Source organism: Benincasa hispida, chromosome 6 (assembly GCF_009727055.1).
Source record: "Benincasa hispida cultivar B227 chromosome 6, ASM972705v1, whole genome shotgun sequence".
Taxonomy (NCBI): Eukaryota; Viridiplantae; Streptophyta; class Magnoliopsida; order Cucurbitales; family Cucurbitaceae; genus Benincasa; species Benincasa hispida.
In genome coordinates, this window is record NC_052354.1 from 35,752,047 (window position 1) to 35,777,896 (window position 25,850).

Here is a 25,850-nt window from a genome sequence, read left to right on the forward strand (position 1 = left end):
GGTCGGTGAATAATGGACTTCTAAGCGAGTTAGAAGAAAATTCTTTACCTGTGTGAGAGTCATACCTTGAAGGCAAAATGACTAAAAGACCTTTTACTGGAAAAGGTCATAGGGCCAAAGAACCTCTAGAGCGGGTATATTTAGATCTCTATGGCCCGATGAATGTAAAAGCTAGGGGAGGTTATAAATATTTTACCACCTTTACTGATGATTATTCAAGATATGGATACAATTTATTTAATGCAGCATAAGTTTGAATCTTTTGAAAAGTTCAAAGAATTCAAGGCAAAAGTTGAAAATATATTAAATAGAACAATAAAGACATTTAGATCTGATCGAGATGGAGAGTTTATGGATCTAACATTCCAAAACTATTTGATAGAACATGAAATAATATCCTAACTCTTAGCACCTGGTACACCTCAACAAAATAGTGTATTAGAAAGGAGAAATCGAACCTTGTTGGACATGGTTCGGTCTATGATGAGTTACGCTTCCTTACCTGACTCGTTTTGGGGTCATGTAGTAGAGACTGTAGCATATATTTTGAACTGCGTTCCATCCAAAAGTGTTACCAGAACACCTTTGGAGTTATGGAATGGTCGTAAAGCAAGTTTATGTCATTTCAGAATCTGAGGTTGTCCAAAAAATATGCTTTAAGCAAATCCTAAGAAACTGGAACCTCGTTCAAAATTATGCCTATTTGTAGGCTACCCCAAAGGAATGAGAGGTGGTTTCTTCTTCGACCCAAAAGAAAACAAAGTGTTTGAAAAAGACTACATAAGGGAGCACAAGCCTCGCAGTAAAATTGTGTTGAATGAACTTTCCAAAGAAACTACTGAACCTTCAACAAGAGTTGTTGAAGAACAAAATACCTCAACAAGAGTTGTTGAAGTGGGGTCATCTAATAGGTAAAATCCACTTCAAGTGTTCAGAGAACTTTAACGAAGTGGGAGGGTTGCGAACTCACCTGTCTATTACATGGGTTTAACGAAAATCCTAGCTATAGTAGCTGACGGAGATGTTGAGGATCCGTTGTCTTACAAGAAGGAAATGAAGGATGTTAACAAATATGAGTGAATCAAATCTATGGATCTCAAAATGAGGTTAATGTACTTTAATTCAGTATGGGATCTTGTAGATCAACCTGATGGGGTAAAACCTATAGGTTGCAGAGGGGTCTACAAGAGAAAATGGGGTGCTGATGAGAAGGTGCAAACCTTCAAGGCTAGACTAGTAACAAAGCGTTATACCCAGGTTGAGGGAGTCGACTATGAGGAAACCTTCTCACCTATTGCCATGTTAAAGTATATCTGAATCCTTCAGTCCATTGCCTCATATTATGACTATGAGATTTGGTAAATGGACGTTAAAACTATCTTTTTGAATGGAAATTTTGAGGAGACAATTTACATGGAACAACTTGAGGGATTCATAACCCAAGGTCAAGAGCAAAAGGTTTACAGGCTTAATCAAAACATTTATGGACTGAAATAGGCTTCTCGATCTTGGAATATAAGGTTTGATACTACGATCAAATCTGACTTTGATCAAAATGTTGTTGAACCTTGTGTATACACGAGGATCATCGACAGTTTAGTAGCTTTCTTAGTATTATACGTAGACGATATCCTACACATTGGGAATGATGTAGGCCTACTGACTGAAGTTAAGAAATGGTTAGCAACCCAATTCCAAATGAAAAATTTGGGAGAGACTTAGTTTGCTTTGGAAATTTAGATCTTTAGAGATCAAAAGAACAAAACGCTAGCTTTGTCTTAAACATTGTACATTGACAAAATGCTTGTCAAGTATTCAATGTAGAACTCCAAAAAAGGCTTACTGCCTTTCAAGTATGGAGAGATATTATCTAAGGAACAATGTCCTAATATACCTCAAGAGGTTGACGAAATGAGATGGATCCCCTATGCATCGGCTGTTGAGAGCGTGATGTATGTGATGTTATGTACGAGACCTGACATCTGCTATACCGTAGGGATAGTCAGTAGATACCAGTCTAATCCAGGATTTGATCACTGGACTGCTGTTAAGAACATCATCAAGTATTTATAGAAAATGAGGGACTACATGCTCATGTATGGTTCTAAGGATATGATTCTTATTAGATACACGACTTTGATTTCCAGACTGAAAGGATTATAGGAAATCCACATTAGGATTGGTGTTCACTTTTAATGAAGGAGCAGTAGTTTGGAGGAGCACCAAGCAAGGGTGCATTGCTAACTCTACTACTGAGGCTGAGTATGTAGTGACTTATGAAGCTGCTAAGGAAGCTGTTTCGCTCAGGAAATTCTTGACTGATCTGGAAGTCATTTCAAACATGTAAAAGCCCATCATACTTTATTGTGATAATAGTAGTGTTGTGGATAATTCTCAAGAGCCTAGGAGTCACAAGTGCGGCAAACATATCGAGCGGAAGTATCATCTCATCCGAGAGATTGTGCACCGAGGAGATGTGATCGTCATGCAGATAAATTTGGAGCACAATATTGCCGATCCATTTACAAAGGCCCTCACGACTAAAGTGTTTGAGGGTCACCTGTAGAGTATAGGTCTATGAGACAAGCCACGTTTAGACTAGGGCAAGTGGGGGATTTTTTTCATGGGCAGTTTGTGCCCTAGTTTATTGCTTTGTGTACTTTATATTATAGTTTGGCTTTTACACTATACACCTCACTAGCTTTAGGTCAAGTGGAAGATTGTTGGGGTTGATGCCCAAAATCTCGTAGGGTCCTATAGTTTGCAATCGTAATGTACAAATATTTTATTAATGTAATAAAATATGTGATGTATTATTTCAAAATTAATTGCATTAATCACACACCAATGAACTAACATCCCAGGTTATCTTGTAGCTTAAACATGTATATAAAGACATACGGGTGGATCATGTTTAAGTAATAACCTAAATGGTCTGTAGTAGATGAATAAAGCTGGATACCTTATCCTTGTGACACTACGAGTAAGACCTGCTTTGTAGGTGTTACAATTGTTGTAAAGTGCTACAAATGATATGATCCTGATCATTCACGTGGAGATATGTGAGTGGGGATATTCTATACAAAGAAGTTTGTATAAGACTGAGCCACAAAGTGTTTAGTCTCATTATATAACGTTGTTCATAATAGAGACTTACATTTCACCAGGATTGTCATAGGTAACATGACCTGAATCCTGAGTAAGTTGTGAACTCCTACCTATAAAGGCGGTTTTTTTATTTGTATAGGTGAGAGAGGCCAGTTCACCGACTTAACAAGCCTACCATTTTGGGGATTCGTCGATTGGGGAGTTGGGAACACAACTACACAACAAGGAATTCACTCATTCCCCAATATCGGGGCAAGTAGATAAATTTCTCCCTTAAAGGTTGATTCTAGAGCTTGAACAATGTGGCACCACACCTTCTTCTGGTCCGAGAGGGGTTTAATCATAGTTGGACTATAATTTATTGTTCATTAGAGGGATTAGTGGTACTTAAGGAGTTAGAGTAATTACAAGGGCAAAACGGTAATTTTGACCTAGTTGTACTTACGAGCAATTTGTGAAGGGTCATCGTAATGTTGATTGGTCATATCCAATGGACACATAAATATATCTGTAGTGCGAAAAATGTAACTGTTGGTCTTTAGTGGAGTGTTCGACAGTTAACGGATGATGAATAATTTAATTAAAGAGTTTAATTAATTATTCGCATATCGTTGGAGCTTCAAACTACAGGTCTATGAGGTCCCCTCGGTAGCTCAATGGAATTTAATGAGAATAAGTTTCTGGATTAATTTGAATTGTTCAAATCAATTGAGGAAATTAATTATATATGATATAATTAATTAATTTTAATTATATATGACATAATTACTATAATGTATTTTATACATTATAATATTAAGTATTTATGAGAGGAAATAAATGTTTGAATATGATTCAAAATTAATTATATGAATTGGATTCATATAGTTGAATATAATATAAATGTGATTTATATTAAAAGCCATTAATGAGAGAAATTAAACTATAGGTTATATTATATTGGATACAATATTAAACTATAGGTTATTAACTATAGGTTATTGTTATATTCGATATAACATATAGTTTAATATATATAATGTGATAAAGTTGTTATCACACATACACACATATATTAAAGTTTGTTATTTAAATTAACATTAAATTTATTATTTTATTTTAATTTTAATAATTACAGTTTTAGGGACTAAACATGCAGGAGTGGAATGTGCTCCTTTGGTCTCTTCTTCTTGTAAGTTATGTGATTAAAAGATCTCAGAGAAGAAATTTTCTTTCCTCCTTCCTCTCAATCTTTCATCCTTCTCAATCCAAAATCACCAGAGCCCATACCTTCTAGATTCTCACCAGAGAATATCGAAGTCATTCTTGTGGTCGTGCTCATTTTGGTTTTGGGATTTTGCTTGAAGAACGTCTTCAAAGGTAAGGTTTTCTGAAACCCAAATTTAATTTTCTGCATTTTCACTTTTTGCACGCTGTGTTATTTTGAAATTAAATACATGATTGTATATGTTTCTCTGTAAAATTGAATTATGTAAAAATAGGGTTTGGGATGATCCATTCCTTCCACTCAAAGACCCTTCATTGGGATTCTTCAGCCTTATCCTAGTAATATTATGGATACGACTCACTTTATAAATGTTACAAATGTTGCGAGTGTTACAAATAATGTGATTCAAATCGCTCATGTGGAGACATGTGAGTTTAAAAAGAAAGTGGTTTCCTATTTTGAAAAGAAGTTTTTACAAAAGTTTGAAAAGGATTTTGAGTTTTCTCTCCGCGAAAAGAAACTCACATAAGTCGTCAAGTAAATACAGATTTACTAAACGATGGCTGGGCGAGCTAAACGATCGTGCAGGTGTGAGCTAAACGATCGTGCAGTGTTTACTAAAAGATTGCATAGCGTTGCTAGATGATCGCTGGCCCAAGGTAAACGATCGTGTAGTGTCTGTAGGCGACAGACAGAGCTAAACGATCATATAGCTTTTGCTAGACGATCACATAGCTTTATCTAAACGATTGGGCATCGACCTATACGATAGGTCTCCGCCATCTCCCACTTGCCTAGTCGTGTACACGATCTTTGTTTCCTTCGTTCGTCTGCCTCATACCAAGTCCGAATAGATCCCACCCTCTGGATTCTCACACTGAGAATACCAAGGTCGCCTTGTTGGTGGTGTCAGACTCAACTCGACACCGTCGAGGTTTTCTGGAGGCCGTTCATGGTGCTGTGGAGGCCGTTCGTGTCGCTAAGGACAAGCGTGGTGTTCGTTTGTGTTGCAGTGGATTTCGTAGCTGAGGAGATCGTTGAGGACAAGCTCGAAGTGTTCGTACGGTGTTCATGCTATGTTGCAGTCGTGTAGATCGAGTGTTCGTGGTCGTTGTTGTTTGAACGGTCGCGCAACGGAGCATGGAGATACTTCTGCCTATGTGCGTAGAGTTTATCTCTTTATGCATTTGTATTGTTCATGCTGTAATTCTCAAAATATTTGTATAACCGTTTGTATTGAAGTCAACTGTAAATATATGTTCATTCATGATTGTAATTTGGAATAGTCTTGTTTCGCTGCTCATGGAAATCTCGAGTTCCGATTTCCTTCACGATCAAGGTAAGACTTTGGGTTTTATAATGCGTGAACTTGCTGATAGTTCTTGTTAGTGTGTGCAGGATTTTATTGAGTCTCACCTAGAGACTTAAGCCCCCATGCTTGTTGAGGTAGGTCACGTTCTTCAGCTTGCAAATTCCATGCAGACACTGGAGAACCGTCCGGAGCTTTCCATCGTTCATACCATTGAGGCTGAGTTCATGGAGGAATTCTACCCTTTCAATAGTTATGCCGATGTCTAACTCATGCCATGTCTAGAACAAGTTAGTAAGGTTAAGTATGAACTCGTGCCTTACTTCGAGGAGACTCAGGTGATAGAGTTAGAGGCCACCAAGCCTCGTTCTTTTGTTCCTTCTAACATTTTGTATACATTTGATTATTGCTCATCTTTTCCTTACGAGTTAGAGTATGTTGAGTCTTTTCTTTATTTCGACTCTTTTTGGTCATTTGAGTCTTTGAATTCTTTCTTTTTCACTTTTTTTTTTTTCAAAAATGAAAAATACCAAATTCGACCTGTCTGGTTCTCTTCAAAAGATGACAAGCCTTATAGCCTTACCGGGCTATATCAACTCATCTAAGAAGGGACAAAAGAAATATGAGAATTTCTTTGTGCCTTGATAGGGGATAGGTCACGTCGAGCAACCGACGTTAAAAATTTGCCCTTCCTGGAGGGAGCCAGGTGATAAAATTTACTACTTTCGTTATTTGCTTTCTAGATTAGCTTTCTTTTTGTTATTATTATCATTATTATTTTTTGTAGGGACACCCCAGAAGGGAAGAACATCTTTTGAGAGGCTACTGCCACACCTCAAATATCGTGTACGAAAATGCCTAAAGGGGAGGTTTTCATTTCCCTTGTCTTTATTTTCATTGGGCTTAAATTAGAGATACCTTGCGGACAATGTATCAAATTAAGTTGGGGTATGTTGTCATAGCTTGGGATCCTTGAGCGCTATGCTCATACAATGTTTATGTGCTTGAATTGTTTGCTTGCTCACTTGCTTGGTTTGTTATGGTGAGTAGTTGACGACGCACCTTCTTTGTGATTAGGGTTGCATGAAATTATGTTTTAAGAGCATGATCATGTTTTTGAGAATGTATTAAAAAAATTTCTTATCTCTCATGCACGCCTAAGTCCTTTGTCTAATGAAATTAGGTTTTGAATACTTAGAGTTGTATTATTGGGCTTATATTTTTGTTGTCATCCCAAAAGGCCTAGTTGATAGGTGTTAAGTGACTGAAAGCTCCACCTAGTAATGCATGCCTAAGTTTTTGCCAAACTTTTGTTTTGTGTTGTAAAAGCCAAGCATGTTGTACAGTAAAAGAAAGTTTTTAAAAAGGCAAAGCATGTTGTAAAGTAAAAGCAAGTTTGTATGTTATTTTTTTAGGGGATTGCTCCTTTTTCTTGGGGTTATGATTATCCTGAGGCGGCTATGACACCCGTAGTTTCCTTATGAGCTAAAGTACCCTGAGGAATGAGTAAGCTTTGACACCTTATTAGGAGACATTCCTCGTAGTTGGATGTCTTTCATGTAACTTATGTATACAAACGAAGGTGATATGTCTAGATAAAGGTTCCTCTTTTGTGTAAAATAAGAAATGAGAAAAAGGAAAAGAAAAAAAAAAAAAGAATAAAAGTTTGATTTCCTTAAGTGTGTCATTGCATTGTTGAGTCTAGGAAGCTTAGCTCTTGAACCTTCGAGCTAGAGTAGGGGGGAAATAAATTAAGAGCCTTATAAAACCATTCCGGGTTTTGCAGACTTAATTAATAAGGCTTTGGAGTCACTCATGCATGAATAGAGTAGAATCGTTTTTAAAATGTTCTTCATTGATTGATTGTGGTCGAATTTTATTTTTTATTGCAAATCTTATCCTTAGAGATTGTTGAGACTAGAGTAACGCTTGTGATTGAAGAAGTATTTTTTTTTATGTGAATATGTGTTTCTACCTTGCTTGGGATGAGCAAGAATTAAGTTGGGGGTGTTTCATAGTTTTAAAAAAGAACTATAATTCCTAGCTCAATTTAGGCTTGTTAATGGATTATTAATGTTAATTATCCTATTTTGTAGGTATTGAGCCCTAAAGAGGTAGAACCGAGAAATTGGAGTCAAACAAGGTTAACATGAAGCAATTTGGAGGTGATTTGAGCATCTGAGTTTCAAAAGAGGAGAAATGACCAAAATGCCTTTGACCAAAGCATCGCAACCCTTGTTCAACGCTCCAGTGCAACGTTGAAAGGTAGAATGTATTGATGCAAGGTATCATTGCAATGCTACCCGAGAGTGTTACAAAGCTACGTACTTTTAATGGAATGCCACCAATGTGTGTACGCCCAAGGTGGCGTCGTGCCAGAGTTGCAATGCCGCTTCAACTCTCGAGGGCTGTGTCTACAAGAGTGTTACAATGCTATGCCTGATTCCTATATATATTTTTCTTAAATTTAGGTAAAGGATGATGCAAAAATCTAATGAAGGGTGAGGAGTGGTTGCTAGTTCTTCCCTTTCCTTTATCTTTTTTGTATCTCTATGCTAGTTTTTATTTTCTTTTGGATTGTAAACGATGAATTGGATCTTCCTCTTCGATTTGTCTATGGATTGCTCGAGGTAACGATTTTCTATATAGTTTTTGGAGTTTTAATTCTTTGCTAATTTCTTGAGAATTCTATATTCTTGAATGAATTGCATGCTGAGTTTCTCTCTTCTTCGAACCCATTATAATTTCTAAAAGCACGATTGTGAGGTTGGTTGTTCACACATAATTGTGAATGGCTAATCGATTTTTAGTTACGTCACATTTTTTCCGGAATGTCTAGCTAAAATCACTCAAGTAGCATTAATTGATTGTGCATTTGATGTTATTCCTAGGATGCATGAATTGCTAGGTTCGAAGATAATTTGGTTAATGGAATATGGATTTCCTGACAATTAATCGACAAAATTGAATCCTAAATCGTAATGTATGTGGTTTTAATTCTATATGGACGCTATCGAACCCAATATGATTAGAAACATATAGATTAGTTAGGGTATGACCTTTCCGACCTTAATTAATAATTAGGATACTTTCTCGATTAGATTTTTACTAGTTGTTCGCCTTTGTAGAGGCTAGTTAGATCGCATTAAGCGAGTAGTTGTGCATACATGAATCGGTTGCATGTTTAAGTTGAGACATTCTCAACTAATTATTACACCATTATAACTCTTATTCTTATAATGATTAGTTATCATTGTTCGGTCAAGTAATCATTAACTTGCTTAATAATTTATTGTAAGTGTAATCCTTAATTCTAGACTCTAGAGTTTTACCCCAATGAGCCAACCGTAGGGAAAAACCGATTAGGGCAAAAACTAAAGTAGTCCTATCTATTACTAGAGTTTGAGTAAAATTTCATGCAAATACCTTCCTTAGGGGGACACAAGCAAACAACACTATGAGGCCGAGCATGAAACCTTACTGCAAACTAATGAAGGAGACTGTGAGATGTGTTGACACACATCCCTCTCTCGCTTACTATAAACACTTTTTCCATTCACCTTGATATTGACATATGAAAACCTCTTCCTTAGGGGGATACAAGCAAACGGTGCCAGAGGCCGAGCATAGATCTCATGATGTGAATGTTTAGGGAGAACGTGAAAGAAAATTGACATATCATATACATCATTTTCATCCCACTAAGTGTTTTAAACCTAAGGTTTGTTATTTAGGTAAATTCGGCTAACAATTTATCTAAGTGTATTGTTAAATTGGCCCAATATAACTCTTACATTAGATAGTTTAACAATATATGATTTTGTTCATTAAACATTTTAATAAACTAAATCATTTATTGCATGTTTATAAAATACTTGTCTAATTTACCTTTCAGGTCGGTTTCCAAGTAGAGGTGTTTCGTTTTCGTCAACTTAAATACTCTAGCCTTAAACAGAACTTTCCTTAGACAAAAGGTCCATTATAAAAAATTATTTTATAAATTTAATTATTTTTATTATTTTCAATTTAATCCTGTTAAAAAGAAAATAAAAGATTAACCTATTTCTTATCATATTAGAAATATTTTAACATAGGTCTAGGTGAATTAATTTTAAACAATTTAAAATTAATTGAAACCTATATTTGCAACTCTTGATTATAGATTTTAATTCTTATCATTAAACTTATAACACTTATAAATTAATGAAATAATTAAAACCTATAATCATGCATCTAATGACATTAATTAAATATAACATTTATATTTACTAAGTACTGTCATGTTCAATGTAATTTTATTTTCATTACAAAATATAACACTTATATTATAAACTAATAAAAATAAAACACATCCATCATTCAACTATATAATATAATGTTTATAATACTATTGTATGACGCATGGCCATGTTAGTGATGCATGCAATTATATAATATAACATTTATATTCAATATGATGCATGATAAATGTTTATCCTATGGTGGGATTTAAACTATATGACATACATTATGCGGACCGAGTTCTTGTGAAGAAAGTCTTCAATTGGTACGTTCTCTTGGTCTTTTGTTTTTATCTTTTAAAGCATGCTAGTAATTAGTGTTTTCAATGCATATCTATTTGTTAGAATGTATGTGTGAAAATTCTGTTACAATGAAATTGGAAAGATCTACTTCTACTCATAGGTACTCTTGTATAAGAGTTCCTTCAGAACTAACGACATCATTTTTAGCTCGAACATTGTTTGTTTTGGGGGTTTTGTTGATTTCTAAGAAACTAAGTAAAAGTAAAACAAGAAGTGAAATGAATTTTTGGTAATGAAAATAATGAGAGAGAGTAAAAAATTATGTAAGAAATTCAATGGAAAAAGGATTTTGGGGATTTATGTAGATTAACCAAATTCTATCATAGACTTAATTGATTTCATGTAACTCATTTGTTTTACAGTTCATTAAGGCTCTTACCCTATTGGGAAGGAGAATATTCCATCTTGTGAAATGCATTCCTAACTCCCTATTCGGTCAACTCCCAAAACGGTAGACTTATTGAGTTGGCAAGTGCCACTCTTACCCATGTAAATCAAAAGATGAGCCATAATAGACAAGAATTCGTAACTCACTTAGGATTCAAATCAAGTTACATATGATCATCATGTGAAATATTAATATTTTCAATTAATAGAGTTACAAAGAGAGATTAATTATTTCGCGATTCAATATTATACAAACTCTTTTTAGAGGTACCCTACTCGCATGTCTCCACATGAACGATTTAGATCATAATATTTGTAACAGTTTTTTATTGTAATAGATAAATCATTATTATATATTTAATAATTAAATGAAATATTTTATTAAATAATTTATTAATTACTAGACTTTAAGGCATAAATACCTAATAGTTATCTATCAGTGTTAGTGATAGACAACGATAGACATAGTGTATCACTGTCTATCAATATTTATTGTTGATAAACAATGTCATTTTACTATATTTGTGAAAAAGTTAGCACATTTTACTGTATTTGAAAACAACCCAAAAGTTATTTAAATTAATAAATAAAAGATTTACAATTTTAAAACAGATGAAAATGCTTATATTTTATATTACGTTCATATCATTAATATTCTATTTCATTTTTTATTTTTTATGTTCCATCAAACTTTTATGATACGATGAAAATATTGATTCATCATTTATGTCGATATTGAAGTATCATGCATATGTCAAATCACATGCATACACACATGAAGCCATGAAATTTATTTATTAAAAGAAAAATAACAACAATTAATGGTAAAATTAGTTACTTTTTTGGAAAATTCTATAAATAGAAAAATCCTAAAACTATTAACACTTTATAACAAAAAAAATAACAAAATGTTTCATTTTTGAGAATTTTCTATTTATAAAAATTTCCCAAAATTTTAAAATAGATGTTCACAAATTTTGATTACCATGGTGAAGTTTTAGAACATAATAATAATAATAAATAAATAAATAAGCAATTCAAGATTAAGGCTTCCATCTCTATTCTATATTTATTCTTTTTAAGTTTTAAGACCCCACTACAAGTTTCCCAAAATTTAGGGTTATTTGATTTAACTTCTTAAGTGTTTAATTTTGAAAATAAGCCATTTTAGAAAAAAAAAAAATTGAAGGATTTATTTGAAATATATTTTCAAGTGTTTAATTTTAAAAACAAGTCATTTTTGAAGAAATTGAAGCATTTGGCAATCATATAGAAAAGTTTTTTTCAAGTGTATTTTAATCACTTTTTACCAAAAGCGGTTGAGGTTTTTTAAAGACATGTTTTTTCTCAAGTCAATCAAAACGGATTGATGATTTGACAACCACTCAAAATAATACTTGAAACACTTGCAAAACTTATTTTAAATATTTTTATAGAAAAAATTACACCAAAATGACTTTTTTTTTAAACAATTCTTTTCTCTTATCAATCTAAAATTATAACTTCATATTTAATAGAATAACAAGTTTTTAACCTATCCAACATTTTTAAAATTCATAATATAATAACATAAAATTATACTTTATATTTAATAGAATTATACTTTTTCTTTCTTTCTTTCTTTTTTTTTTTCTTAAATGAAGAATTTGACAGGAAATGCCAGCACAAAAAATCCTCCAGCGACACGTCTAGATGCATTCCAACCATTCAGAATACAAAGAAAAAATTCCATTACACAATTACTAAATTGACCTTCTATTCCCGCCACCCAAACCGGAAACACGAAGGACGTTATCGTAAAAACGAAAAATATGAAAAATTAAAGAGAAAAAAACGAGTAACTGAAACCCGCCATTTTTCCCGACCTTAAGCGAAAAATAATTTTTTTTTGCTCTTCATTTTCGTCGATGCGCAAATTTTTGGTTAGAGAGAAAGAAAGAGAGAGAGATTTCGGTGGTTTTGGTTGTTAATGGAAGATTCAATGACGGAGGAAAGAAGATGATCGCCATTTCCTTTCTCTCCCTCTCTCTCCCTCTCTCTCCTCAATCATCATCTTCCTCGTTCTAGTTTCCATGGGCACATTTCAGAGCTTCCGCAAAGCTTATGGCGCTCTCAAAGATTCCACCAAGGTCGGCCTTGCTAAGGTCAACAGCGAATTCAAGGTTGATTAACTTTCCTCTCTATTTCAGATTCAATCAATGATTTCCTTCTTTACATGTTCGGTTATCTGATTTTGTTTTTTGGTTCAAGGATTTGGATATCGCCATTGTCAAGGCTACCAATCACGTTGAATGCCCGCCTAAAGAACGTCATGTTCGAAGTGAGTTTTCTGAATGTGGAATTGGTGTTGTTGATGTGTTTAATTACAAAATATTTGCTTTTTATTGGTATTCTGATTGGTAGAAATATTTACGGCGACGTCCGTGGTGAGGCCTAGGGCGGATGTGGCGTATTGTATTCATGCATTGGCCAAGAGATTGTCGAAGACGCGGAATTGGATCGTAAATTTCTTTGACCATTTTTGTTTCTATTGTGTATTCCCCATTAATGCTTTGTATGTTTTTCTTAATAATGTAATGTGAGAAATTTTGTAAATAAGGAAATGCGAAAAAGCCAAAATAGAAAAATCTATGCAATGAATGAACCAACCAAAATTTAGGGTGTTTCTCTGCACAGGTTGCCTTGAAGACGTTGATAGTTGTACATAGGACACTGAGAGAGGGTGATCCAACCTTCAGGGAAGAACTTCTCAATTATTCACACAGAGGACATATTCTCCAAATATCCAATTTTAAGGATGACTCAAGTCCTCTTGGTAAAATGTTTTCTCTTTAGTTTCTATTGAATTTAACCAGTATGCTAATGAGGAAGCCTTTCATAATGTTTGTTTAAAAATATTTCATTGTGTAGCTTGGGATTGTTCTGCATGGGTAAGAACATATGCTCTTTTTCTAGAAGAGAGACTTGAATGTTACAGAATCTTGAAGTATGATATTGAATCCGAACGTCTAACGAAAACATCACCAGGATCAACAAAGGTTTGTGACGTTTAGAATGAAATTAGCAAGTTGGATAGAAATTGGTAAATCCTTCATATTTTAAGATATCCCTTCTTTAACAGGTACATAGTAGGACACGATTGCTGAATTCTGATGAGCTACTGGAGCAGCTGCCTGCATTGCAGCAGCTTCTCTACCGCCTTATGGGATGTCAGGTAATAGCTGTTAAACGGTTTCGTTTTTATTCTTACAAAAAGGCTATTGCTAATAACTCTGTGGATTATGGGGGACCCTTTTATTTTGCAGCCAGAAGGAGGAGCTTACAGCAATTATCTTATCCAGTATGCCCTGGCTCTGGTAAGTAACTATACAGTTTTGGACCCAGTCTATGGCATTGGACTCTACGACAAAATTTTGAGGTCCTGGACTAGTAATTTAAAAATTATTTCAAGTTTTGTCTGTTTCTTCTATCCATGAAGCTTTAAGAAGTTCAGAGGATTGCATACTCATCAGTATTTTTTATTTTTTAAAGCATCAGTATTTTTTATATTTTTAAATTTATTATAATTTTTTAATTAACCTCCTACACTGGTTAATAAAAGGAAATACAGCTCCGGAAATTGGCAACTTGAAGTCTTTTTTTGATCTTGCACAAGGAGAAACCAAAGCATAACTACGAAACTAAAACATTGTTGATATTCACCTCCGTATTGTCTGTTTATTACTTGGTCTCTGAAAAACTTGGACACTATTTTGATGTGGATGTTGATGATAATCTTGTATGATTTAGTGATTTAAGGCACTTTGGAAGCTTTCTAGATTTTAACTACTGTCCCTAGGATTTAATTTTCATAACTGGCTTTTTTTTTTCTTTTTTTTGTAAGAGTCGTTTGTTTCTCATATCATGAAGGTTTGTTTACTATCTAGGAGGAAATTACAGCCCAGAACAACTGTATTTTAATTAGTTGTGGCATTCATGCTTTCTCATATCATGAAAACATAGGAATTTTGTTCTCAACCTTTTTCCAAGCAAGTGATCAAGAAGCATATCCTTTTTTCTTTTTTTCTTTTTTTTTTTTTTCTTTTTTTTTGTTTTTTGCAATTATCTATTAGATAAAAACGTTAATTATGTTACTCATTCTGTATTTTTCATGCTCTGACTTTTATGTGATGAAGGTACTCAAAGAGAGCTTTAAAATATATTGTGCAATAAATGATGGAATAATAAATCTTGTGGACATGGTAGGAATCTGCTCCAATTTACCACTAGTTTCTTACTAATGCACTAGCGTGATTTTATATATTCGCTATAACACTTATGTTTGACTTCTTACAGTTCTTTGATATGCCAAGGCATGATGCAGTTAAAGCTCTCAATATATACAAAAGAGCAAGCAACCAGGTTATTTCCCTCTAATTTTTTCACCTTCTGTTTTGGTTCTGTATATGAAAACAAGGTCTGTTGAACAGATAAAATATTGCAGTTGAAACTAGTAACATAGATAAATAAAGATAACTGTTTCAGGATTTCGTGTTCACAGGCTGAAAATCTTGCGGATTTTTACGAATATTGTAAGGGATTGGAACTTGCTAGAACTTTTCAGTTTCCCACATTGAAGCAGGTTCTATTTTCTTTATTTCTCTAAATCCAAAGGGGAAAATTTTACGCAGTTAAAAGTAGATAGAGAATATTACCAAATCTTAGAAATGCTTCTTACAATATTCATTTTATGCAATCAACAGCCACCTCCATCATTTCTTTCAACAATGGAAGAATATATAAGAGAAGCACCACAGACAGGTTCTGTTAATAAGAGACTGGTGAGAATACCATTCAAATTCCGGAAGTTTTTATCTTGACTTTGTGGATTTAGCATGTGCATACATCTGTTTGCAAGTGATTTGTTTGCCTGTCTTTCATGTTACAAACATCGCGTCTATATGCATATCTCTAATTTCATAATAGGGTCACTTAGTTCTCTGTCTCTGCATCTTTGTGATGCAGAGTTTTAGACCCTTATGTAGGCATGCTTTGTAGCATCTAACGTACTGGTCCTGATTGTACAAAACATTAGTGAAACGAGTAACCAAACTGCAAATTTATTAAGACCAATCTCCTGATGCTTAATCAAGTCTATTGCCAAATCCCTTTGTTCATGGCGATCCCCGCATCCTAAATTTTGCCATTTCTTCTGGCTTATGAATGGATGAGTCTTGCATCTTTTTTTTTTTTGTCGAATTTTCTTTGCTCTACGATGAAAGAGAATCCCTTTTCTTGGACTGCAATGCTAAATATAATATTCCAATTCTTCTATCATATTTAAAATATTGATGCATCTCAACATACTACATTTTCCCTTCGTAGTTGTTTGAAAAAAAATACATAGATATTTTGTGAAGTTGATACATCATAGTATTTTTTATAAGATTGCCTTAACGCATTATTTCTATCAGCATATGAATTCTGATTGAACATGGGATTCTATTACTCACATTTGGCCTTAAGATCTAATGTTGATGGTATAAGGTTGAACTTTCACGATTCCAATGACCTAGAGTAGCATAGAGGTTACTGTCATGTTCTGATTATAAGACAAACAGCGAGTAAGGCTCTCCAGTTTGGCACTTTCTAAGAAAAATATATATATCGAGAAATATCAAGCAAGGCTCTCCATTGACATTTTGAATTTTGTTAACGTCTTTCCTTATATCCTCTTTTTGGTTTCATTTTCTTAAGCTGCCAATTCCAGACATCTGCCAAGCTTTTTCAAAGAACATAAAAAACCCAGCCATATAGTGTCACGTCATGATTTTTGGTTGAATTGAAATGTTAGGTTTTCTCGAGAATATTTTTACTTCTTTGGGGTTCTTGCCATTCTAATACAACCTAATAAACATCTCTAAATGATTAAATTCTGGTGCGTTAGTGTAGCGAATAAATGCTGTAGCTCTTGCTCTATGGTCTTCATTATTGTCATTTCTGGGACAGGAATACCGAGAGGCAGAGCAATTGACTCAGGAACCGGATAAGCCCGAAGAACCATCCGAAGTTGAAAAGGAAGTTGAAAATGTTGAGGACAACAACCCACTGGTTGAAACAGAAGAAGAACCCCAACAGAAGGAAGAGGAGGTCGCTGAACCTCCACCTCTAATAGCAACCAACGACACAAGTGATCTTCTGGTAAGAATTTTCAATTAAAGCATTTTCTTAACAGGCTCAACTGTCTCTCCTTTCACATCGAGTGATAATTTCCCATGCAGGGTCTGAATGAAATAAATCCTAGAGCTGCAGAAATAGAGGAAAGCAATGCTTTAGCTCTTGCTATTATTACAAATGGTAGGTCGGCCGCCGCCATTTGATTTTGTAATTTCTTGCTTATTTTTCATGAGGAGTCTATCAGCAATTCAGCAGCAAATTACTGTGGCACATCTTATGTATGTTTATGTGTAAATCATAAATACTGACAAAGTAAATTCGGAATTGAAAATTCAAATCTTTTCCAATTATTGCAATTATAGAGGTTGTCTCTAGTCCTAAATTCGAATCAATTATTGCAATTATGCAGGGAATGATCCATCTTCTTCAAATCGTGGTTTGAGTGACATTGGCGGTAGTGGTTGGGAGCTGGCGCTTGTTACCACACCAAGCAATAATGCTGGTCCAGCGGTCGAAAGCAGACTGGTTTTTATCTTCCCCTTTACTTTTCTGATTTATTATTTTCTACCCTCGTTTTTTCCTCTTCGATATTGGAATGCGATATTGTACACCTTTTTCATCAAAGCTGTGGCTAGTATGGTTAGTCCATATCAATTCAAGCGGCTTCGAATGAAATTCAGCTGTTTGTTATTTTCTTTATTTTGGTTGGATCAAGAGTTAAACGCATCTCATATTACAAAATATATTTAAAATATCATTTTGGTCTACATACTTTTGACTTTGGTTTATTATACTTTCAATTTTAGTTCATTTTGATCTTTGTATTTTCAAATGATTTATTTTGATATTTATAATTTTAAAAAATGACTATTTAGTTCTCTTAAAAATGAAGGATCAAAATAGTCACGTTTTAAACGTACAAAGATCAAAGTAGTATTTAAACCTAAAAACAAAAATACATGTCAGTTGCTGTCAATCTAGATGTTGATGTTCTTTTTTTCTTTTTAAATTTTTTCTTTCTTTTGAATATCTTTGATATCTTCCGAGTCTTTTTACGAATACACTTGCTTGCAAAAGCTATGGCTTAGTTAAGTTTAACTAGTTGAAAGCTAGATCAGATGACGAATTGGCTGCATAATAATAAGGTTCATTGTGTTACAAGTTTAATGTAATAATGAGATGCATAAGTTTGTGTCCTGGATCAGGCCGGTGGTTTTGACAAGCTATTGCTTGATAGCTTGTATGAAGACGAACAAGCCAGAAGACATCTTCAGCTGCAGAACGCAGGATATGGACCATACGGCGAAATGATGGTGCAGAATCCATTCGAACAGCACGACCCATTTTCAATGTCGAGCAACATAGCACCTCCCCCGAACGTGCAAATGGCAATGATGGCACAGCAACAACAAATGCTTTTCCAACACCAGCAACAACAGCCTTTACAAAGCAATGCCTTCCCTCAGCAAAAACAGCAACAGCAGCAATTACATTCAAATGACTCCATGATGATGGTACCTTATCAACAACAATTGCCTCAATACCCTCAACAACAAATGCAACAAATTGGTCCTAATCCATTTGGTGACCCTTTTCTTTCCTTTCCTCAAACTTCACTACCCCCAGGAGGAAATCATAATCTAATCTAGATTTTTCTTTTCCCTTTTTATTTTGACTTCAAGTTCTGTAATTTTTTTTCTTCCTTTTATTAAATTTATGATCATAGGGCTATTATATGTTCTCTCTACTGTGAAGTTGATAAGTTTATTATTTGTAACTGATTAAATAATGGAAGGTGTAATTTGGTTTTGGGAGTATATGAATACAAACATTTATTTCAAAGCAAGGAATTAAGATGTGATTATGCTATTTCTGTTCAATCTTTTTTCTCTTCTCCCCACATCCTTTGGTATCACTAATCCATTGGTGGATACTGTCTGTGCATAAGGCCACTCAGCCAAAGACAATGGTGAAATTAAGGAGTCCATGACTCAAGATATATCTCAAACAAGGGTTTTAGTATCACTTTTAACATATTATTTTGAGCTTAATCTATTTAGTATTTCAATTGCACTCTCTTTCATTAATATTGTGACTGAGAATTTAGTCGAACAATATGCAATACAGATAGAATAAAAATAGCATGGGTTTAGCTTACTATCTTTTTGGAAGCCCTCATCCAAATGAGTATTTTATAGAAAGCCGACAAGGAATAACTTGATGAATTTAATAGATCTTTTTAGGAGGACCAAATGACTATCAAAACGAATGGATATTGATCTTCTACTTCATTCCTATCTACTTCGATTATTCCAATTTCAGAAAGGTTTAAAGAGTCAATGGAGATCTCAATTAAGGGTCTACATAATAATGAGAAAAAGAAGAAGAAAAATGGGGTAAATTGCACTTTTAGTTTGTAAAGTTTGAAATTTGTGTCAAATTAATTAATAGGTTTTAAAATTGAACAATCAAGTTGTTAACATTTAAAAAAATGTTCAATATGATCCCTTGATTTGGAATTTGTGTCAAATTAATCGTTAATGGTTAATTTGACACAAAATTTAAATATTAAGGATTGAAAATGTAATATTAATAATAACAATGAGGAAAGAAAAACCTTTTTTATCTTTGAATTTTGAAGAATATGTACATTTAATCATGATATTTCAAATTGGTCATTTTGGTCCCTTAATATCGATGGATAGTTTTAAATGATCATTTTCTACAAAAATCTTTAATTGTAATATAAAAAAATTATAAATGCTAACGTGACAAGATGACAGGAAAAATATTGTTTTAATATTTCTCTTCGTTTCTCCCTCCTCTCTTCTCTCTCATTCTCTCTCCTCCCTCTTCATCCTCTTCTCTCCCTCTCCTCCTATCTTCATTACCAAATTGCTCAAAACTCAAAATGGGGATTTCTGAATTTTGACAAAAAAGAATTAACAAATAAAAATTCCTCGAATGCTTATGTTAAACAGAGCTCAAAACCAACATGACAACTGGGCGTTAATTTGTTGAATGAACTCAAGAACAGACCAAAGAAACAAGACAAAGCTGTTTACCCTATAAGGATATGAGTATTAATGACAATTTTGAAAAATGTCATAATTAGATTTTTAATGTCAATAAATAATTATTAACAATAAACAATTATCAATCGTTATAATTGTTACTGTCAAGTTTACTATGACAAGTTATCATTGTCATCAATTGACTCAAAAGTAGCTTATTATCATTGTATTATGACTATTGATAACAATTATAAAATGTTAAAAAGAAATATTTAGTGATTTTTTTTCTTGTAAACAACATCTAAACCATGACACTTACTATTGTCACATAATTTCATATTTATAACATCTTCATATTGTCAATAAAATAAATATCTTGATAGTTTGTTATTTCTTTGACCCCTACCATTACACAAGATTTTCACTTTCAACTAATTCTATTTTATCACAAAACCAATAAAAACATAAATAAGAACTTTTTTTTACAAGAGAAACAAAACATAAATAATAACTTTCATATATAATAAAAAAAGTTGATAATATTTTTACAAATAGATTAAATACAAAGAAATTAGGGTAAAAAATAACACGCTTTACTTTTCACATTTCAAGAATATCAAATTCAATTGAGGGAAAAACAATTTTATGAATATGCCCTCAATAATAAAAATATTATTATATTATCCCGATTTTTGAGAAACCTAACAATTAGCTTGCTCAACAAGTTTCTTAAACAAGTTATCCCAAAATGTTCCCTAGTATTTGGAAGTCCCCAAACCCTCACGTCTCATCTCTTTGCATACAATCAAAATAAATAAATAAAGTAAATATATCCATATTGTCTTTTGTAAATGTGTTTTAGTTGTTCTTTGCATGTTGTTGAGCCAATAATTTATGCTTTTGTAGTTGTTTACATAATTTCGATGGAAATTCAATAATCTTAGCTGCAATTGAGTATATTTACCCCCAGATTTAGTGTAGGGTTTGATGCACCAAGATTATGCAATCTCCACGAGATTTTGAATGATTTTATTAACTCTTTTGTATCTGTACATGATTTTTTTCAAGAATGCATCATAAATTTGTTTGTTTTTGGGGTGAATGGAAGAATGATTAGAAAAAAAAAATGTACGGTCAATTGAAAAAGTTGATTGTTGATGCCGAAATAAAGTATAATTTCATCCAAACACTACGAAAAATTTGGGCTTTTTTTATGGGCAAAAAATGTTTAAAAAAATACCTACTTTGATGGCCAAAAAAGGTCAAGAAAGGCATCATAAAAAAAGTCTGCCATTTGGTAAAAAAAGTCACAAATTGATGCTTTTGGCCATCAATAAAGGGTACTTCGACATTTTTTGTCCATCAACTATATGAAAAAACGTCAATAAAAATACTTTTATCGATACGTTTTGAATGTCAAAGTAAGATAATATTGACATTTTTTGTCCATCAACTATTTTGTAAGAACGTCAAAAAATTCTTTTTTATTGACGGTTTTTAAGCGTTAACTATACACTTTTGTTGACATTTTTTACCCGTCAACTATATCGTTTTGAAAATATATATATATATGGGTCAGTGGAACTCCTCATATATAACCTGTAATCGACCTCAAACAAGCTTCTCATCTGAAATCTGCATTTACGCTCATGGTACCTAACCTGCACTTTATACACAAACAACAAAATATACTAAATCACTTGCATAAAGTTTGTAGCAACTACAAACCAACAACTTCAAATAACTCCTACAAAATAACTTTATACAACTTCACTCAACTCATGCAAACCCACCAACTATACAGATATCTTTCAATCCATCAACTATACACAGTTCCAAACTGTTAATAACACATATCTAAATTCATATCATCATACCGTCTCACTAAAACTTGTAACATATTTAATAAACTTACTACCCAACGAATCAACCGAGTAAATTTCATTAATCAACCAGTAAAATAATGTTTCTACAAACAACCTGTATCTAAAAATCTGATCATATAATACCTAACCCTACCATAATTGACATCATATCTCATATCCTAAACTTATACGTACTAAACTATTGATGCATCGCATAACAAAAATTCATCATGTGTAGTGTCCTATAAAGTCACAATACTCAACCCTCGTCGTATCTAATTTCAACTTACTATAAGGTGTTTGTCTCGTCAGTTGCAAACAAACAAGTAAATGTAATTTATTAACAAAATCGTACTCAATGCAAACGTTCTAGTTAAAGAAGATAGTCTAAGAAAATGCATACCGCGTCTGTAATTATTTTACTCATGTTTTTTACTATGTCAAGCATGAACTTCATAATATAGTACCTACACTCCATATCAAATGGTTGTTGAGCATACTATATGTACACATAATGTGAAATAACTATTAAATACTTAGTTATTGACCATAGTATCGTCACCTACCTAGAACATATGATACATATACATCCAACACCTAGATTTTTACATAATATACATCCAACAGGCCATAAAATCATCATCATGGAATAGTCACTTACCTGGAAGATAAGCTCAGAAACTAAATCTCCTACTTGGCTTAGAGTAACCTTGAATCAAACCCTACCATAAGAACTAAATTAAATTCCAACATTTGGAACCTAATTTCAATTACAAAAAGATTTCAAAAGTCACCAAAAGACTTATCCAAGATGCAAAGCAGTCCAAATACACTCCCAATCTTCATAAACACTTCCAACCTATGCAAGAAATAAATAATAATAATAATAATAAGGGTTGGAAACCCAAATTCGAGCACCCACAGATAACTATAAAAAGATTTTCAAGGTCTGGAAACCCACCAAAATGGACCAACGTTCGCGACTCTAGTTCCTTCAAATGTTCAATCCAACATCTAAAATCATGGGTAAATCGACAATTATATCAAAAATCAAATGTGTATATGCACAAACTCAAGAAAAACCCATAAAGTATCAAAATCTTACCCACAACCAAAATTCCAGCGAAGACCAGCGACGACTGACGGAAAATACGCAACGGTGATGCTCTAGTAGAGGAGGGAAGAACGGATGGAAGTCCCTCACCGACAATAATTGACAGTCGAAGGGTCGTGGAGGCACGAGTAGGAACGACTGATGGGTGAGTGGCGGCGAACGGCGTCTTCTCTATTTGCGTGTGAAAGTGAGAGAATTAAAAACACATTTTTTCTCCAATTGTAACCAAATGATTTTAAAAATTCAAAAATTAGAATGAGATCAATCAAACTAAAACCAACGATTACATTATAATTAACAATTCCATCTTAATCCAAATTAAACTTTAATTGATGGAAAAGTAAACATTTCCAAAAATACGAGACGTTACATCATGTAAGTTGTTGATATCCTTTCACTTTCTTTCTATCTTCGAGTTCTTGAAATAGTAGCAAAACACTGCATGGTTATGTCCTACTTAGGGACCGTTCGATTGGAGGGAAAAAAGGGTGGGAATGAAAATGGGTTGGTGGGATTTGTTTATTTATCTTGGAAAAAATAATTCCTAGGTATCTTTTACCCACACAAATGAATGAATTGCATACCCATTGAGAAGTGTGGGTTTTCATTTCTTCTTCCGCTTCCTACCACAATTTTCCTTCCTTCCAGCCGTGAAATCGTATAGCATTTTTTTATTCATCGATCGTGTAGCATTTGGTAAGCGATCGTGTAGAATTTGGTAGGCGATTGTATAACGTTTGGTAGGCGATCATATAGCATTTTGTTACTCAGCTATCGTGTAGCATTTGGTAAGCGATCGTGTAGCATTTGGTAAGTGATCGTATAGCATTTGGTAGGTGATCGTATAACATTTTATTACTCAACGATCGTGTAGCATTTGGTAAGCGATCGTGTAGCATTTGGTAAGCGATTGTATAACATTGGGTAGGTGATCATATAGAATTTTGTTACTCAGCGATCGTGTAGCTGAGCTTAGCGATCGTGTAGCCGAGCTCAGCGATCGTATAACATTTGGTAAGCGATCGTATAACATTTGGTAGGCAATCGTATAGCATTGGGTAGACGATCGTATAGCATTTTGTTACTCAACGATCATGTAGCCAAGCTCAGCGATCGTGTAGCATTTGGTAAGTGATCGTATAGCATTTGATAGGCGATCGTATAGCATTGGGTGGGCGATTGTATAGCATTTTGTTACTCAGCGATCGTGTAGCGGAGCTCAACGATTGTGTAGATAATTTAAGCAATCGTATTGTTACGAAATCGACAATTAAAGAATACACACAAAAAAAGGAACGTAGAGATAGAGAAGAGCGACACACAGATATACGTGATTCACTAACAGTGTGTTAGCTACGTCCACGGGCAGAGGGAGAACAGTATTATTAGAGAGAATATTTTCAGAAAATTACATCATAACGGTGCCTCTAGGGTTAGAGAGTTTGTATAGCGAACTACTTTAAACCCTAGGGTCATACTTGTAAATAACTACAAATAAATAAATATGTTGAATAAAAATTCTGAATAGGTTTCTGGGAGTTACCCCGAATCCCCACCAGCGAGACCCCCGTACTTGATTGTTCGAAGTGCCAACAAACAAATTCAAGGTATTTCAACAAATGCTTGATAGAGACAAAACTCTCAAACTATCTCCACAATGGTATGATATTGTTCACTTTGGGCATAAACCCTCATGGACTTGTTTTCACAATCTCAATTTTTTTTTTAATTCCCACATATTATTCCCAGACATTGTTTTCCCATGCATAACCAAACATAGTCATCCTTGATTCTAGTAATTTTATTCCCAGACATCCTCCCTTAGTGTTTACCTTTTCCTTTTCTTTGATGATGGTCAAAGTAAGTCGTGACAGACATTGCCCGTCAAGAAATTCCACATTCGCATGCCAAAATTCTAAAATGCGTACAAAATAAATATTGGTTTTCACGAGGAAATTCATTGATGGTCATTGCCCATCAAGTTATGCTTCTTTCTTGATGGCTTTTGTCTATTAAGAAAGGATTTTCTTGACGGTTTTTACCATCAATGAATTTAAAAATCTGGAATTCACCATTTTGACATAATCTTACATATTTTGCCATCAAGAAAGATATTTTTTCTAACATGCATGCACGTCAAGTTAAATACAAACATTTATTGTGTCAAGAAAGGTATTTTTCTTGACGGTTTTTGTCACGACCATCAAGAAAACAAAAATTTTGTGCATCAAGAAAGACCAAACTTGCAATAGTGAAATTATACTTAATGCTCAAAGTTAAGATCTCATCTCATCTCTTCCAATTATGCTTAGTACAAAAAATTTCCTGTACTAATCATTATGATCTGATCATAATGTCACAATACGCTTGCTTAAATGACTTAAACTTTAGCATAATTTCGTTTGAACATTTCAAAGAAAATAAAACTTAAGTTGTATTAGATAAGATACATTTATTCATAAATACTCATCAATCATATTAATGACTTATTTATGTAGTCGGACTTATGCTTTAAATCACAAGACCACTTGGGTCAAAGAAAGTCCAACATTCGCCAATAACCTTATCTAATAAAGTTTCAATGACACATCCGCATGAGAAGCAAGACTTTTGACAGGTAATAATAATTTAACTCTAACTCTTAGAGAATTACCTGTAATTGTCATTTAAAAGCTAAAGACATGTATCCCTTTAGGAGAATATAATATTTCTTTATTTATGGATTCTTTAACCCTTACATTCTCGCAATTTAGTACACAAACGTGTTAACTGAAGGAACCTTTGAAGGTCCTTGAGCAGAAGTGGGGAAATCGACGTAAAATTTATTTTCACAAAATCAAAATTACAGAATACAAACATTATGCATAAACATAAATTTACAGCATGCAAACATAAATGAAAAGAGAATTAGGGTGAGAGAAAACTTACCCTTGAACAACCCTTCTTCACAAATGTCCCTTCTCCGGATCTGTCACGAACAAACTTAATCCAAATGGTCACCACCACGAAAAGAGCCTCCTATATTCTCTAGGATGAGAATCCAAGGAGTTGTGAGCTCTTGGTATTTTGGAAGAGAGGAAGTGATTGAGAGGAAAAAATTGTTTTTC

The 25,850-nt window shown here is 33.6% G+C and overlaps 1 protein-coding gene and 1 long non-coding RNA gene across 3 annotated transcripts; one reads left to right on the forward strand and one right to left on the reverse strand.

Annotated features, from left to right (window-relative positions):
- The first annotated feature begins 12,460 nt into the window (after window positions 1–12,460).
- On the forward strand, window positions 12,461–18,618 carry LOC120079569 (putative clathrin assembly protein At5g57200). The gene is made up of 15 exons (XM_039033797.1): window positions 12,461–12,756; window positions 12,845–12,914; window positions 12,998–13,095; window positions 13,271–13,409; window positions 13,505–13,632; window positions 13,716–13,808; window positions 13,900–13,950; window positions 14,770–14,835; window positions 14,930–14,995; window positions 15,135–15,215; window positions 15,337–15,414; window positions 16,583–16,774; window positions 16,855–16,930; window positions 17,160–17,275; window positions 17,956–18,618. The coding sequence occupies exons 1-15, from the start codon at window positions 12,667–12,669 to the stop codon at window positions 18,397–18,399; spliced, it is 1,788 nt and encodes a 595-aa protein (XP_038889725.1). The 5' UTR covers window positions 12,461–12,666; the 3' UTR covers window positions 18,400–18,618.
- A 2,608-nt stretch (window positions 18,619–21,226) lies between these two features.
- Window positions 21,227–23,014, reverse strand: LOC120080225. 2 transcript variants are annotated; one of them, XR_005482447.1, is made up of 4 exons: window positions 22,735–23,014; window positions 22,591–22,643; window positions 22,291–22,488; window positions 21,227–21,425 (listed from the first exon to the last, which is right to left on the reverse strand). It is a non-coding gene; the product is annotated as an uncharacterized LOC120080225 (long non-coding RNA). The 2 variants fall into 2 exon arrangements; XR_005482446.1 differs by having other exon boundaries at window positions 21,227–22,488.
- Between the last annotated feature and the right edge of the window lie 2,836 nt (window positions 23,015–25,850).

Coding starts and splice junctions, on each gene's coding strand:
- LOC120079569 (XM_039033797.1), top strand. CDS start 12,667: ATGGGCACATTTCAGAGCTTCCGCAAAGCTTATGGCGCTCTCAAAGAT. Junction 12,915..12,997: donor TAAAGAACGTCATGTTCGAA/GTGAGTTTTCTG, acceptor TCTGATTGGTAG/AAATATTTACGGCGACGTCC. Junction 16,931..17,159: donor TCTTGCTATTATTACAAATG/GTAGGTCGGCCG, acceptor GCAATTATGCAG/GGAATGATCCATCTTCTTCA.